The sequence below is a fragment of the Budorcas taxicolor genome, unplaced genomic scaffold (genome assembly GCF_023091745.1).
Source record: "Budorcas taxicolor isolate Tak-1 unplaced genomic scaffold, Takin1.1 scaffold335, whole genome shotgun sequence".
NCBI classification, from domain to species: domain Eukaryota; kingdom Metazoa; phylum Chordata; class Mammalia; order Artiodactyla; family Bovidae; genus Budorcas; species Budorcas taxicolor.
The window spans coordinates 88,420-103,759 of record NW_026292112.1 but is presented as its reverse complement, the minus strand read 5'-3'; the positions used below and the strand labels follow the sequence as shown (position 1 = coordinate 103,759).

Genomic DNA, 15,340 nt, shown 5'->3' with positions numbered 1-15,340 from the left:
TGGCCGAAGTACTGGAGCTTCAGCATCAGTCCTTCCAGCTGATATGTTATATCCAACTGATATATATAGTCCTTCCAACTGATATATACCAATATCCAGGGTTGATTTCCTTTAGGATTGACTAGTTGGATCTCCTTGCTGTCCAAAGGACTCAAGAGTCTTCTCCAGCACCACAGTTCAAAAGCATCAATTATTTGGCACTCAGCCTTCTTTAAGCTCCAACTCTCAGATCAGTACATGAGTACTGGGAAAACAGGAGTAGTTTGGGGTGGAAGGAAGGTTGGAGGGGCTAGAGAAGAGGTCTGCGTTAAGAAACTAAGGGCGTCATCAACCGAATGCAACGTGTGAGCCCGTTTGAATCTCAATTGAAACACACCGACTATAAAAAGTCATTATTTATTTAGGGGAAAATTAATTATGGACTGGCTAGGAGATGCTATTAAGGAATTATAGTTAATCTTGTTGGACGTATCTGTTGGAAATTTAGCTAACCTTATAACGATTTGCCTTAATACTCCAACCAAAAAAAAATGAGGGAGAATGAAACAAGAATGGCAAAATGTAGACACCTGTTGAAGCGGGGTGATGGGTACATGGCAGTTCATTACACTTTTTTCTGTACGTTTTTGGTGTTTAACTTTTTCCACCATGAAAGGTTAAGATAAACTCTGAAATCTGCGGAATTGTAAGGCGTCAGGCACTAAGTTTCCACCCGGTCACCAAACTTCGGCTCCACCAACCAATCCGAGTTCTTTCGTTGGAGAAAGAACATTACGTCAAGAAAGAGCGCCTCTCTTTCCCGGCGCAGAACAATGTCGTAAAAGTCAAAATGCGCAGACGTTATTGGTCGCTCTTCCTCCCGGGTTTCCGCAACACCTGACGCCTGCGCAATACGTTGGGTGGCTGTATTGTGGCGGCCCGGTTAGTTCCGGCGCCGCGCAGTCTGCGGGCGTTACTGTGCCGCGCGCCGCCGAGTGGTTACATCTAGGTGTGGGTGGCCTTGTGGCCAGCGGCGCGGGCCTGCCTTGGTTCGCCGGCCCCAAGATCTGTGAGCGGCCAAGATGTCGATCTTCACCCCCACAAACCAGATCCGCCTGACCAATGTGGCCGTGGTACGGATGAAGCGAGCCGGGAAGCGCTTCGAAATCGCCTGCTACAAAAACAAGGTCGTGGGCTGGCGGAGCGGCGTGTGAGTGACCCTCTCCCTCTGGGCCTTGGCCGAAGCCTGTAGCCTCGGAGGCGGCCTCCCTCTGGTCGTCTAATGAACCGGCCAAACTGGGGTCTTGTCAGCGAAGGAGAATAGTAAACTTAGTAAACTGCCTGGGTTTCGCGTCTAAACCAAACGTTCCCTTTTATCATTGGTAGTTTTGGTTTGGGGCTTGGTTTTACTTTACTTTGTCATAAAAGCTACAGCCAAGAAACCTCCATAATCGGGGTCCTTTTCTCAAAATAATGATCAAGGCAAAGGGCGTAGTCAGGTACTTCTGTAGTTGGTGCGTCTGTCACAGTTCTCTGCCCAGTAGTTTGACCAGAGTGCGTAGCGTCTTCACTGCTGCCATCTAGGGTTCGGAATTCCTTGGCACAAGCCGGACCCCACCCCTCAGTGATTCACCCATATTCCCACGATGTTTTTCCCCTATAAGTGAAAGCGAATCCAAACGGAGTTCTGGATTTTGAAAATGTTATCGAGACTCATTTAGGAGTATTTGTTGTTTCTTACATTATCATTGCCCATCTTGTCTTTTAAGTGTGAATGAACGTCCAGGTTTCAAGAGTACTCACGTAGGACTTTCTCTTCTATCCTCACAAGGGAAAAAGACCTGGATGAAGTGCTACAGACCCACTCAGTGTTTGTAAATGTCTCCAAAGGTCAGGTTGCAAAGAAGGAAGATCTCATCAGTGCATTTGGAACAGATGACCAGACTGAAATCTGTAAGCAGGTGAGTTCTCAGGGCCGCAGCATCCCTGACCCTGATATCCATTAGCATTAGGTATTGTGTTACAGGTATGTTAAGCTTTAATAATATACTGGTTTTTTTTTGGGGGGGGGGAGTGAACATTTACTTTGCAATAATTTGATCTGTACAATATCACTTTTAATAATTCAGGACATGGATTCTTTTTATATTTATTTATTTGGCTGTGTTGGGTCTTAATTGCATCACGGGCTTAGTTGCTCAGTGGCATGGAGGATCTTTGTTCCCCCATCAGGGAACGAACCTGCATCCCCTGCATTGCAAGGTGGACTCTTAACAATGGAAGTTGGACCACCATGGAAGTCCCAGGACATGGATATTTTTTGCAAAAGCCTCCAGAAATCTGATCATCTGCTAAACTGCCTTTTTTTGGTCCACTTATATATTTCTGTAGTGTAATAAACCTGAAAAGAGAACTTTTTTTATTTTCCAGTATTTCATCATTTCCACCCTCTGCTAAGATTGCCTTTACCCCTTCCCCCATCTAATAAGTAAGATTTCAAAACAAGGTGATCCTGTGCCTCCTTTAGGCAGAGCTCAAATTATTACCAAATAGCAGTAGCTGAAGAGGATGAAATTTAATCTTATCCCCCAGTATTTCATTCCTGTGGTTAGTTAACAAATAGTGTGGAACAAAGACATTGCTTTCTTAAACTTGTTGGTTTGTTCTTTTTTTATAAGATTTTGACTAAAGGAGAAGTTCAAGTGTCAGATAAAGAACGGCACACACAGCTGGAGCAGATGTTCAGGGACATTGCAACTATTGTGGCCGACAAATGTGTGAACCCTGAAACAAAGAGACCATACACCGTTATCCTTATTGAGAGAGCCATGAAGGACATCCACTATTCAGTCAAACCCAACAAGAGCACAAAACAGCAGGTGAGTTGTTTTATATATATATACACACACATATATACACATAATAATTTTGTTTCTTTTTGGCTGTGCTGGGTCTTTGTTGCTGCACATGCTTTCCTCTAGTTTCAGTGCATGGGCTTCTCATGGCAGTGGCTTTTCTTGTTTCAGAGCGAGGGCTCTAGAGCACAAGCTGAATAGTTGTGGCACAGAGGCTCAGTTGCTCTGCAGCATGGGATCTTCCCAGATCAGGGATCAAACCCATGTCTCCTACATTTGATTCTTTACCACTGGGCCATCAGGGAAGCCCAAGACTTCTCTATATATTTTGGATACTAGTACCCAATCAAATGCATGATTTGCCCATATTTTCTCATATTCTGTGAGTTGTCTTTTCACTTTCTTGACAGTTTTTTGAATCACAAAAGTTTTAGTCTTAAAGTTGAGTTTATCTATTTTTTTCCCTGTAGTTGCTAATATTCTTCATGTCATCTAAAAAACCATTGCCCAGTCCAGCTAGAAGGAAACTGCTTCATTTTGAATACCTTCCTCACTAATGCATCAGAAGAGACAAAGAAATTGCGAAATTTTTTTCATTTTGTCCTGATAGGCTTTGGAAGTGATAAAGCAGTTAAAAGAGAAAATGAAGATAGAACGTGCTCACATGAGACTTCGGTTCATCCTTCCAGTAAATGAAGGGAAGAAGCTGAAAGAAAAACTCAAGCCACTGATCAAGGTTATCGAAAGTGAAGACTACGGTCAACAGTTAGAAATTGTAAGATTAGCATACTCTTGTTTCTTGCCTTCCTCATGACCAAAATAGTTTCTTCTGTAATCATAAATGTGGCCCAGACATTTAGAAAGCGTGAACAGTAAGACATTTCCAGAAACATCTTAACCTAGAATTAGGTAAAAAGGTCAAGATCTCCGTAGAACCAGATTGTAGTTAAGAACACGTAAGATTTCTTTGTGTTTGTTTTTTAGTTAAATGATTCGCAGTAAGGGGATGTGGGTCATGCTCGTTTTTGATGAGAAAGTATATTTTACAGTGAATCAGTCTCATTTATCACAGAACGTTTTTAAAAAGCAGCAAGCAAAAACATCATGTCTTTAGATCCTCACCCCACAGCTTCAGATAACATGTAAATTCAGCTGTCCGCAAACCCACATCTTAGAGCGTTACAGCTTCCTGACAAATCAATGAGCTCTAGAGCAGGATCTAATGCCTGATGGTCTGATGTAATAGTAATAGAAATAGAGTGTGCAGTAAATGTAATGTGCCTGAATATCCTGAAACCTCCCCGCCCCCATCCGTGGAAAAATTATCTTCCACGAGATTGGTCCCAGGTGCCAGAGGGCTGGCGACTGTTGTTCTAGAGGATTGTTGAACTTCTTACTGTAGATGTGAAATAACAAAACTCTCCAAAGTTCTAAAACCTTGCAAAACTTTGCATATGGTTTCTAAATAGGCCTTCCACCCTCTTACTTGTTTTCCCTTCAAATGTGGCTCCAGAGAGATGATTTCATTGAACTATAAATTTCAATGCTAAATTTAGTATGCAGAGGACCACAGCCTTCTAATCTAACCACTTCATTTACAGCTGAGGAATCTGGAAACATCCTCAGTAGGGAAATCAGGGCCTCATCACAGGGGCCTGAGTGCTTACTGATGGGCAGAGGCTAGACTAGAAGCTAGCCCCTATCCTGTGCAGTCAGAGAGAGACCCGGAAAGTGTGGCATATTCATCTCAGAGCAAGTTACAGCTTCGTCACTTATAGCTGATTCACTGTGTTGTACAACAGAAACTAATACAACATTGTGTGGCAACTATACTCCAATTTAAAAAAAAATTTTTTTCTAATGAAAGAAAAGTTAAAGCTGTGTCTGTTCTGTCGTACCACTCTTCCTCATGTGGTCAGCAGCTGTTTTCAATGTTTCAGGTGTGTCTCATTGACCCCGGCTGCTTCAGAGAAATCGATGAGCTCATAAAAAAGGAGACAAAAGGCAAGGGCTCCTTGGAAGTACTCAACTTAAAAGATGTGGAAGAAGGAGACGAGAAATTCGAGTGACCGTCACCCACCTCTTCAGCTATCAAACACTAAAGCGTTTTCATTTCCCACAGTCCTGTTTTCTTTGTGTGATCGGCCAAATGCTTGTTCAGATGAGTTGCCGTTTTGCATCTTTGTGGCAAACGTGTACACAAAAAAACGTTCCTCAGTAAGTATGATGATGTGGAATTCGTTTAGTTTTAATTATAAAATGGGGTTTTAGGCAAAAGTGAAAATCCAAGATACAAAGTTCAGAGAAGCATTCAGTTGCTGCCTCATGCCTTTGTAGCTTTCCCGGGTGAAAGTTATTGAGATAACTCTTTCGGATAAAAAGTTAAATTTTGTACATTGTAAGAAATTAACTTTAGGAGGGTATATCTTTATGGCAGAAAAGGAGGATTTGCCAAAAAAGAAAACATAGAATGTCTTATTTCTACTTAACGAAATGTGTGTATGGGGGTAACTGTATCATGACATAATATAAAACTTGGATGATGACTTCCTGATTTTCTGAAAAATATGACTGCAGGACTTTAATATTCATCAAACATGCTGCCATAACTTAGATTATTCTTGGTAAAATATAGTCATTTATTTCTAATTCTTAAAGTTTATATTATATATTATTAGAGCTGAAATCTTATGTAATCAATAAACCACTTTTTATTTTTGTTAAGCTATGGCTTGTATTTCTAGACAGCTTCCTAACTCCCTTTCTGTTCTCTGCTTTTTGTCTGGTAGAATGGGCAAGTATGGGCAAGTTCTTAGCAGGATTAAACTTGTTTGTTTGGGGGGCGGTGGTTGTTTGAGGCAGGCCTGTTCTGTTAAATACCTGGTAAATCTTAGTGAAAATAATTTGGGATGGAATTGAATTTGAGTGTTAGTATTTGAGCACTTACCTAGACAATGTAAAAGTTGTTTAAAATCTGCTTATCCTCAAAAGAGATCGTCTAGAACACAAAATAGGGTTTCACTCAAAATAAATATACAGATCAGATGTATTTTATGGACGGAAGTATTTTTAAGTGAAAAAGATTTCTTGACCTAAACAGGTCTTGATTGGTTTTACAAGCACACAGAATCCACTGCTAATACAAGCTCTCAGAAGTGCCCCCATTTTACAAAAACTTCAATTGAAATGAACTCAAAATTTTTTCTCATTACATTAGAAGAAATATTTTTGTTGTTGAATAACATGGGACACACACTTGAAAATGCTGAAATTGAAATATTGTTCTGATACAGTCCTCAAGACCCCCCTCACTGATTCCGTTTTACTTACATAATTTGTTTTTTATGAAGATAATCAAAACTTGAAATCCTGGGAAGAAATTTGAACCAATGAGGTTCACATTTTTTTTTTCTAGCTTAAACAGATAAAGCAGTGTTTCAGATCAGAAGTCATAATTGCTAAAAATGTTCAACAGCTGCATATCAAAGAGAGAAAGATAAATGTTACTACAATACTGCCGTAAGTTTTTCCCGTTCTCATACTCATTTCTTCTAAAAAGCTGGAACTTCAAGAAATGTCAAGTGTAGACCAATCTGAGTCATGTTTCTGAACCTATGACAAATAAAAAAATGTTTACCTTATATTAATTTCATTATTCAAAAATAATTAAAAAGTTTGGTTTGTAATCATTTTTCCAGTACTACTGCTATAATTCATTATCTTAAGGATTATTGGTTTATTTTGTTTTTTCTAGGTAAGCATTACTGTGTACATTTGGTCAGGATGACATTCAGAATTCAGCCTCTTCTATTTTCAGAGCTTTCTTCTTTCTATTATTATTTTTCTAGTGTTTATTTATTTGGCTGCACCAGGTCTCCGTGGCATGCAGGATCTTTTGCTGCGGCAAAAGATACTAACGTTTAGTTGCGGCATGTGGGCTCTAGTTCCCTGACCAGGGATTGAACCTGGGCACTGTGCATTGGGAGAATATAGAGTCTTAGTCACTGGACCACCAGGGAAGTCCCAGAGCTTTTCTCTTTGAAGCTTCCCTTATTCCCATACACAGTTATTTGCTCCAGCCTGTGTAACCTCATATATTTTGAAATTCCCCATTTGGCCTTGATTTTTGCCCAACTGTGTGTTAGAGAGAGGGCTTCCCAAGTGGCTCAGTGGTCAAGAATCCGTCCGCCAATGCAGGAGACTCAAGAGACATGGATTTAATCCCTGGGTCAGGAAGATCCCCTGGAGGGGGAAATGGCAACTCACTCCAGTATTCTTGCCTGGAAAATTCCATGGAGAGAGGAGCCTGGCGGGCTACAGTCCACGGGGTCGGAAAAGTCAGACACGAATGAGCACACGTGCAGTGTTACAAAGAGCTGCTTGAGCACCTGCCTGGCACACTAGATGGTGAGCAGCTCAAGGGCGGGAGATGAGCCAGCTCTGTATCCCACCCTGGTTTGGACCTCGTAGAATAAACGTCTGGGGAGTATAATAAGCATACTCTCAGTGGGGGTTCGTGCCATCAGAAGTGAGGAGTAATGACAAATTTGGCTGACTTGACTTTTTCAGATCCATCAGTAAAGCTCAATTGAGTTTTGTCCGCTAAGCCAGAGCTTCCATTGTTCATAGCCATGCATGCTGGTATGCCACTGGTGGTTTCTCTCTAATATATCCCACAGCCCTCAGGGCTTTTATGTCTGCCAGCAAGCAGCCTCTCACACTGACCCCACAGTGTCATACGTACACATGCCCTGGGCTGTGATGGGGGGACATAGGGCAGTACTCATGACTGTAAGCAGAAGCCACACACTTGATTTTAACCTGCATGCTACCCTCAAGCCCCCATCATGAGGTCCCTATGATTTTGGTAGTCATAAGTTTCCTTATCTAGAGATTTTTGCATCCCTTCTCTTAAATTACCGAAATGCAACATACTGACTATTTGAAAATACTTTTCTGCTGCTACGTATTAGGGGTGGTCGTGACCTAGTTGGCCACCAACAGCATTTAATGGCTGAGATGATGGAGGTCATTGATTTTTATCTACACATGTATGTTAATAGTACCTACAAAGTTAGCAAGTCTAAATGTAATTTTGTAGCAGCAGCAATTTTTGTGAGCTAAAAGTACAATCCAGACTCATTCTTTACCAGCTCGATTACTTCAAAAATGGTTTTACAACACTCTGAGCATGTGTACTTAAAGGAGCTCAAGACCCCTTCCAAATACTCTTCCAAGGAAGAGTCATCAGTGTCACCAAATTCCTACATATTTTCAGTTGGCAGAGAATGGAAATAATGGATTATGGAGGAACTGAAAAGAACAGAGGCATTTTTACTGCAGAAAGGAGCTGGCCTGTCTTCTACACTCAATGCCATTCATATCTTAGGAGACTTTTCCATGCGGTGATACACTTGAATGCCAAAAGATTCTTGAGTGGCACTCTTCCTGGCAGATAAGCATGGTTGATGTACTTTTCAAGGGAAAGGAGCCACAAGCTTACTTATTTATCACTATCATGCAGAAATAGAAAGGATGAAGACTAGGAATCTTCCATGTAATCAAGGAATCTTGCAGGTAAAATAGTTTGTGTATTTAAACTAGTTTGCAGATTATAGGAGGGTTTTGGACATACATAGGGATGACAAAAGGGAATAGTAAAGAAAGCATTTCTTGGGACTTTCCTGGTGATCCAGTGGTTAAGAATCTGCCTTGCAATGCACATAACCTAGGTTTGATCCCTGGTAGGGGAACTAGGATCCCATATGCTGTGGTAAGCAACTAAGCCTGCATGTACATGGCAACTACAGAGCCCGTGCCCACAGCTAGAGAGCCTGCATGCCACAACAAAAGATCCCACATGATGCAACTAAAACCCAATGCAGCCAAATAATTTTTTTCATTGTAGCATTATTTATTTTAATTGGAGGATAATTAGAATATTGTGATGGTTTTTGCTGTACATCAGTATGAATCGAACATAGGCATACATGTGTCCCCCCCTCCTGAACCCACCTCCCACCTCCTTCCCCACCCCATCCCTTCAGGTTGTAATAGAACACTGGCTTTGGGTTCCCTGAAAGTGTTTCTTAGTGAAATTTATATAAAGAGAGAATTGTGTAAAGCTTGACTGACAACTGCTTGATTTTCTCAGCGACATGGTGATTGTCAGGAGTTCAGTAATTGGGTTGAACATGCTGACATAATTAAGGTTTCATAATATAGGATATTATTTTTTAAAGGGCTTGTCATCTCTGCAGTTGGGATATTTCTTATGAGTAAAAACAAAGAACTAAACCACTGTGTAAATAGGATCATCCCTGTTACCAGTCAAGCAAAAGCAGTGAGATGGATCTTCTCCAGATACAGAGGGTATAACTTGAAATTTTCATAAAAGTTATTTTGGGGGTCACTCTAAGAGACAGACACCTTCCAGAGCAGTGGGAACCAGGTACAATGACACCATTCTGACTTCGTCCAGGAAAGTTGAATGAGCCTCATATTACAGACACATGGTACAGAAGATGAACTTTTTGTATGTATGAGCTCCCCAATCCAGAGTCCACAGTGACAAGGGCAATAAGTCACTTGGATTGATTCACCACAAAACCACTTCTCACAGGGGCAGCTCTATATATTCTTATGTCAAAAAGGTCAGAAATTTATAGTAGTTCATTCTCCCGAACAACCCAGGGAAGCCAGTTAGTCCTTATTAAAACATTTGTACCCAAACAAAATCCTTACTATCAACAGTAGTCCCAGAGTTTGAAAGCAACAGCCTAAGAATTTTTATTAAATGTTTAGTAGAAGACTTTAAATATTTAGAAATTTTTAATGGAGTGTTTGCACTACACCTACCTGTTGAAACAACTTCAAAATTACTACCAAAATCACCATTATTGTTGTTGTCGCTAAATGGTGTCTGACTCTCTTGGGACCCCATGGACTGTAGCCTGCCGTGTCCCTCTGTCCATGGAATTCTCCAGGAAAGAATACTGGAGTGGGTTGCCATTTCCCTCTCCTGGGGATCTTCACAACCCAGGGATCGAACCTGCATTGGACCAAAATCACTGTGGCTGTCATATAAGAGGCTAGAAGAAAGTCTGGATAAGGATTGCCCAGACAATTTTGAAAAAGATTAATCGAAAGGAAATTGTCTCACCAAATACTTTATGTAACTATGATCAAGCCAACATAGAATTGGCAATATAGAATAAGATATATCCACCAATAATCTAGAGCCTAGAGGTGTGGACCCTAGACCCCAAATAGATGAAAATGTAATATGAAATGCAACTCCAGTAAGCAGAAATTTGCCCCTACTCACCCACCCACACACCCGCCAAACCAAAAGATGCCTGTCCCCTAATCTCTGGAATCTGTGAATATATATTCTTAACAGGGCAAAAGACATTTTGCAGATGGACTTAAGGTTACCTTAAAATAGGGAAATTACCTTGAATTATCCAAGTGGTCCCAGTGTACCCACCTGAGTTCTTAAAAATGAACAAGGAGTACTTCCCTCCATCTCTGGTAAGGCAACTAAGGTCCCACCTGCTGCAGGGTGTGGCCAGAACTTTTTTTTTATAAAAGGGAAGCAGAAGGAGCAGTTCAAAGAAATGAAGGGAGAAGGGGCAGGAGAGATTAGAACCGCGAGAGGCACCCCACCCACCACTGCTGGTGTCTAAGATGGAGGAGTGGGACCATGACCCAGACAATCCAGGCAGCTTCCAGAAGCTGGGAAGGGCCCCCAGCTGACAGCCATCAAGGGAATGGGGACCTGAAAACAATTAAATTCTACCAACAACCTGAAGGAGTGAGGAACTGGACTCCCCCTTAGCAAAAGCTTGTGGGACGGAACAGAGCTGGCCCTGTGATTTTAGCCTCGTGAGATCTGAGCTGGGCTTCGGACACGCTGCACCGTAAGGTAACAAGTTTACGCATTGGTGGTGGTTTTGTTTTTTCTGGGCGGCATGTGGGATCTCTAATTCCCCATCAGGGATTAAACCCACACCCCTGGCACTGGAAGCACAAAAGTAGTAGAAACTAGATAATGGATGTTTCAGCATGACAAGCATAAAGAGCTGATTTGCTTAAAGACATCTGCATCGTTGATGTCTAACAAGGCTAAACTCCTACATCATAGCATAAAGAATATTAATTTTACTAGAACTATAGAACTAAGTGTAAAAATAACACAGGAGAAAATGTAGGAAATAAAGTGTTAGAAAATATAGGAAAATATTTAACCTAAGAGTAAAAGAGACTTTTATAAAGGGAACCTAGAAATTACAAAGGAAAATACTAAAGGATTTAACCACATAAAAAAGTGAAATTTCTGACTTCAAGAAAGCATACAGAAAATATAATTGCAAGAAAATATATACAGTATTTAAGACAGGTGGCATGTCAGCAAGTCAGGACAAACCAATAAAACGGTCTTAGTGCTCAACCCCAAGCACTAGAAATAATATGCAAAATAAGATGGTCAACTTCTTTCAGAGAAATGTGAAAAATAATTTTCTATCCATTATATTGAGAAAAAGGTAAAAAAATTCTGATGGTGGCAAGGATGAGGGTGGAACCAACACTTTCACACATTTACTAATGGAAGTAGAAATTGCTACAGTCTTTCAGGAAAGCAACTTGATGGTATCTTTAACAATTTAAATATGTATACCTTAGATTTAGGTATCTATCCTCCAGAAATAAATTATCTAAATTCAAAGGATATACATGTAAGGATGTTTTCTGCAGTAGAAGACCTGAAAATGACTTAACCATCCGTAGCACAGTTAAATAAATTGAGATACCTCCTTATTGTGAAGTGTTAACATAGTTTTTACAAATGAGAGGTACTTACCTGTTACCCATGATAATAAAAGGTGGAGGCAAGCCGAGGGGGTGGGCAAAGGGAAATGCATTATAGAGTAATAAGTTACAGTCTGATCCCATTCTTACACATTCTGGAGGGGTGTAGGCGAGAAAGACTTCCTACTCTCCTGGGTTCCTTTGTTTGGTTGGATCATTAAATTGACACAAGACAGATTAAAAGGAGAAAAACAAATTTCACACAGCTGGCAACTCATAGGAATGTTAGACACAAAGAAGTTGACCTACGCAGGCAGCTTTTGTGCCTTTTAAACAAGGAAACAATACATTTGTGAAGCATTGATAAGACTGGGTTTGAACCTGGGATAGCAATTCAGTGAAGCAACAAGGTTTGTTCATACAGCCTTTGGGGCCCTGAATTCCCTGTTTGCGGTGACTAGAGTGCCTTCCACCCTCCTGGTACAGGGAGACACATGTCACATGGGAAATTTATTTCCTGCTTTCAGGGGGACAAAAGAAGTCAAGTGTCCTTCTTGCACTGACTGTTTCTTAAGTAACTTTAATTCAGAATAGTCGATGTGCCCAAGTGGCATATTTTGGGGTGGCATGTCCTACTCCTTTTCAGAGGAAAACCCTTAAATATGTATGTATAGATTAATACATGTTTAAAAGAGCATAGAGGAATCTGTGCAAAGTATACGTACGACTCACACAGGCCTACTACAGCCAGCACAATTATTTTTGAAATTAAAGGAAAAAGTTTTCAAGAATACAATAATACTAATTTTAAGCTGTTGTGTCTTGAATAGTACGTGCGTGCTCAGTCATGCCTGACTCTTTGCAACCCTATGGACTGTAGCCCACGAGGTTCCTTTGTCCATGGGATTTTCCAGGCAAAAATGCTGGAGTGGGTTGCCATTTCCTACTCCGGGATCTTTCAACTGAGGGACCAAACCTGAGTCTCCTGCAGTGTAGGCAGATTCTTTACCACTGAGCTCCTTGGGAAGCCAGTGGACCCAATTCCACCCAAGCTGGTGGAATATTAGTGGACCCAAATTATAAGGCAATTTAAAATAATCCAAACATTCAGCTTATAAAATAGAAGTAAATTGGCAAGGGAGAGACTTCCCTGGGGGTCCAAGGGTCCAAGGACCCCATGCTTTCAATGCAGGAGACACAGGTTCAATCTCTGGTCCAGGAAGAACCCACATCCCATGCCAAAACCAAGCCCATGGGCCACAGTTACTCAGCGTGTGCTCTAGAGCCTACAGTCTGCCACTGCTGAAGCCCACGTGCCTAGAGCCCGTGCTTCGCAATAAGAGACGGTAAACCACAACCCGTCAGTGTTATCAAAAACAGTGAGTGAGTACTGGGGTGGGCATTTTTGCCTAGTTCGGGGTCAAGATGCTGTCCAGTAAGGATCAGGGCGATTTCTGGCAATAGTTACAGTGGGACTCAGTCCAGTCCGGAGGTGACTTGGTTCTGGGCTCCTCATCTATGGCCCTGGTAAGGAAGTCTATGCTATACTAAATTTCTCACCAAATATAAGGGATCCTTACTAGGAAAATCCGTGTGGCTTGTAGTTGAGCCTTATCTGGGGGGACATTGGAAGTTAGGGGCTTAGCATGAGAGTCTGCAGAGGGTATGACTCTAATGGGACAGGTTCTGATAGGTTCAGGTGAGAAAGAAGTAGGGACAGTTTCAGGGAAAAACCAAAGCTCAGTGAGACAATTTGAATGAGGAAGAAGACGGTATGAAGGAGGTGGGGATGGAGACAAAGGATGGGAAAGGGGAGAAAGGGGCTTCAAAGGTTTTTTTTTTCTTTTGTCTTCTTTCAATTGTTGGTTCACATTAATTAATTTAGAAATAGTATTTTGTAAAGGGGCAATTTTAGAGTCTCAAATATGCTTGGAAGCCTCAAGATACCAATTGAAAATGGTGTCCCATTTGTTTTATTTTACAGCTTCAGTCTTCTAATCTGGTTCTAAGAGAAGCAAGTCTGAGGAGATCAAAAGCTCCCATAATGGCAGTTGGAATTCTAAGCTGTTTGTGGTTAAGTTGGTCCAATTAGTTTAAAATGTGTATATGATTTTTTGGTTTTTTTTGTTAGGTTTTTTATTAAAGTCTAGTTGACTTACAATGTAGTTTTCAGGTATACAGCAAAGTGGTCTAGTTTTTTAGATAGAGTGTATCATTTTCCAAATCTTTTCCATTTAAGTTTATTACAAGATATTGAATATAGTTTCCTGTGCTATATAGTAGGTGCCTGTTGTTTATAATTGCCTGTATCTGTTAACCCAAGCTCCTAATTTGTCTTTCCCCTGGCCCCTTTTCCCTTTGGTAATGACTAGTTTTCTATGTCTGTAAGTCTGTTTCTGTTTTGTAAATAAGTTCATTTGTATGATTTTTAGATTCCACATATCAGTTGAGTCACTCAGTCGTGTCTGACTCTTTGCGACCCCATGGGCTATAGCACGCCAGGCTTCCCTGTCCTTCACCAATTCCTGGAGCCTGCTCAAACTCATGCCCATATAAGTGATACCAAAAAATTTGTACAAGTTTTTTAAACATAAAACCTGCTGGGGCCCCAGAAAGAAGACCCTCCTGAGAAAATTTAACAGATTAAGATGCCATTACTCACATCCAGAGGTTCAAAAAATGAACGAGCACACACCAGAAAGGGCAAACCTTTAAACAGATCCCAAGTGAAACCAGAGCTCAACTGAACGGAGGGAGCTCGCATCTGAGAGGAGACTTACCGAGAGGAAGAAGTCAACTGACAGAAGCAGAGGGCAGAAAGGGCCTGACTGGGTACCTCCCATGTTCCAGGGTTTGCTAATTTCTCAGGGGTTTGTCTCCTTTGGACTCGACTTCGGGTCACCACATAATCAGTTCAGTTCAGTCGCTCAGTCATGTCCGACTCTTTGTGACCCCATGAATCGCAGCACGCCAGGCCTCCCTGTCCATCACCAACTCCCAGAGTTCACTCACACTCACGTCCACCGAGTCTGTGATACCATCCAGCCATCTCATTCTGTGTCGTCCCCTTCTCCTCCTGCCCCCAATCCATCCCAGCATCAGAGTCTTTTCCAATGAGTCAACTCTTCTCATGAGGTGGCCATAGTTCTGGAGTTTCAGCTTTAGCATCATTCCCTCCAAAGAAATCCCAGGGCTGATCTCCTTCAGAATGGACTGGTTGGATCTCCTTGCAGTCCAAGGGACTCTCAAGAGTCTTCTCCAACACCACAGGTCAAAAACATCAATTCTTCGGCACTCAGCCTTCTTCACAGTCCAACTCTCACATCCATACATGACCACAGGAAAAACCATAGCCTTGACTAGATGGGCCTTAGTCGGCAAATTAATGTCTCTGCTTTTGAATATACTATCTAGATTGATCATAACTTTTCTTCCAAGGAGTAAGCGTCTTTTAATTTCATGGCTGCAATTACCATCTACAGTGATTTTGGAGCCCAAAAAAAGTCTGACACTGTTTCCACTGTTTCCCCATCTATTTCCCATGAAGTGATGGGACCGGATGCCATGATCTTCGTTTTCTGAATGTTGAGCTTTAAGCCAACTTTTTCACTCTCCTCTTTCACTTTCATCAAGAGGCTTTTTAGTTCCTCTTCACTTTCTGCCATAAGGGTGGTGTCATCTGCATATCTGAGGTT

General features: G+C 41.4%; 1 protein-coding gene across 3 annotated transcripts in view; it reads left to right on the top strand.

Moving 5' to 3' along the window:
• Positions 1-894: 894 nt before the first annotated feature.
• LOC128071307 (ribosome maturation protein SBDS) overlaps positions 895-15,340 on the top strand; it is a 53,399-nt gene continuing 38,953 nt past the window's right edge. Inside the window, exons 1-6 of one of the 3 annotated variants that reach the window (XR_008201815.1) lie at positions 895-1,189; positions 1,811-1,940; positions 2,658-2,858; positions 3,445-3,609; positions 4,775-5,051; positions 6,250-6,524. Coding sequence is in view for 1 of the 3 variants with exons in the window: in XM_052664190.1 (XP_052520150.1) it covers positions 1,062-1,189; positions 1,811-1,940; positions 2,658-2,858; positions 3,445-3,609; positions 4,775-4,903 (753 nt within the window). In the remaining 2 variants the exon portion in view is untranslated. Of the gene's footprint in view, positions 1,190-1,810; positions 1,941-2,657; positions 2,859-3,444; positions 3,610-4,774; positions 6,525-15,340 lie in introns of those variants that run through there. The other 2 variants (XR_008201814.1, XM_052664190.1) reach the window with 2 other exon arrangements.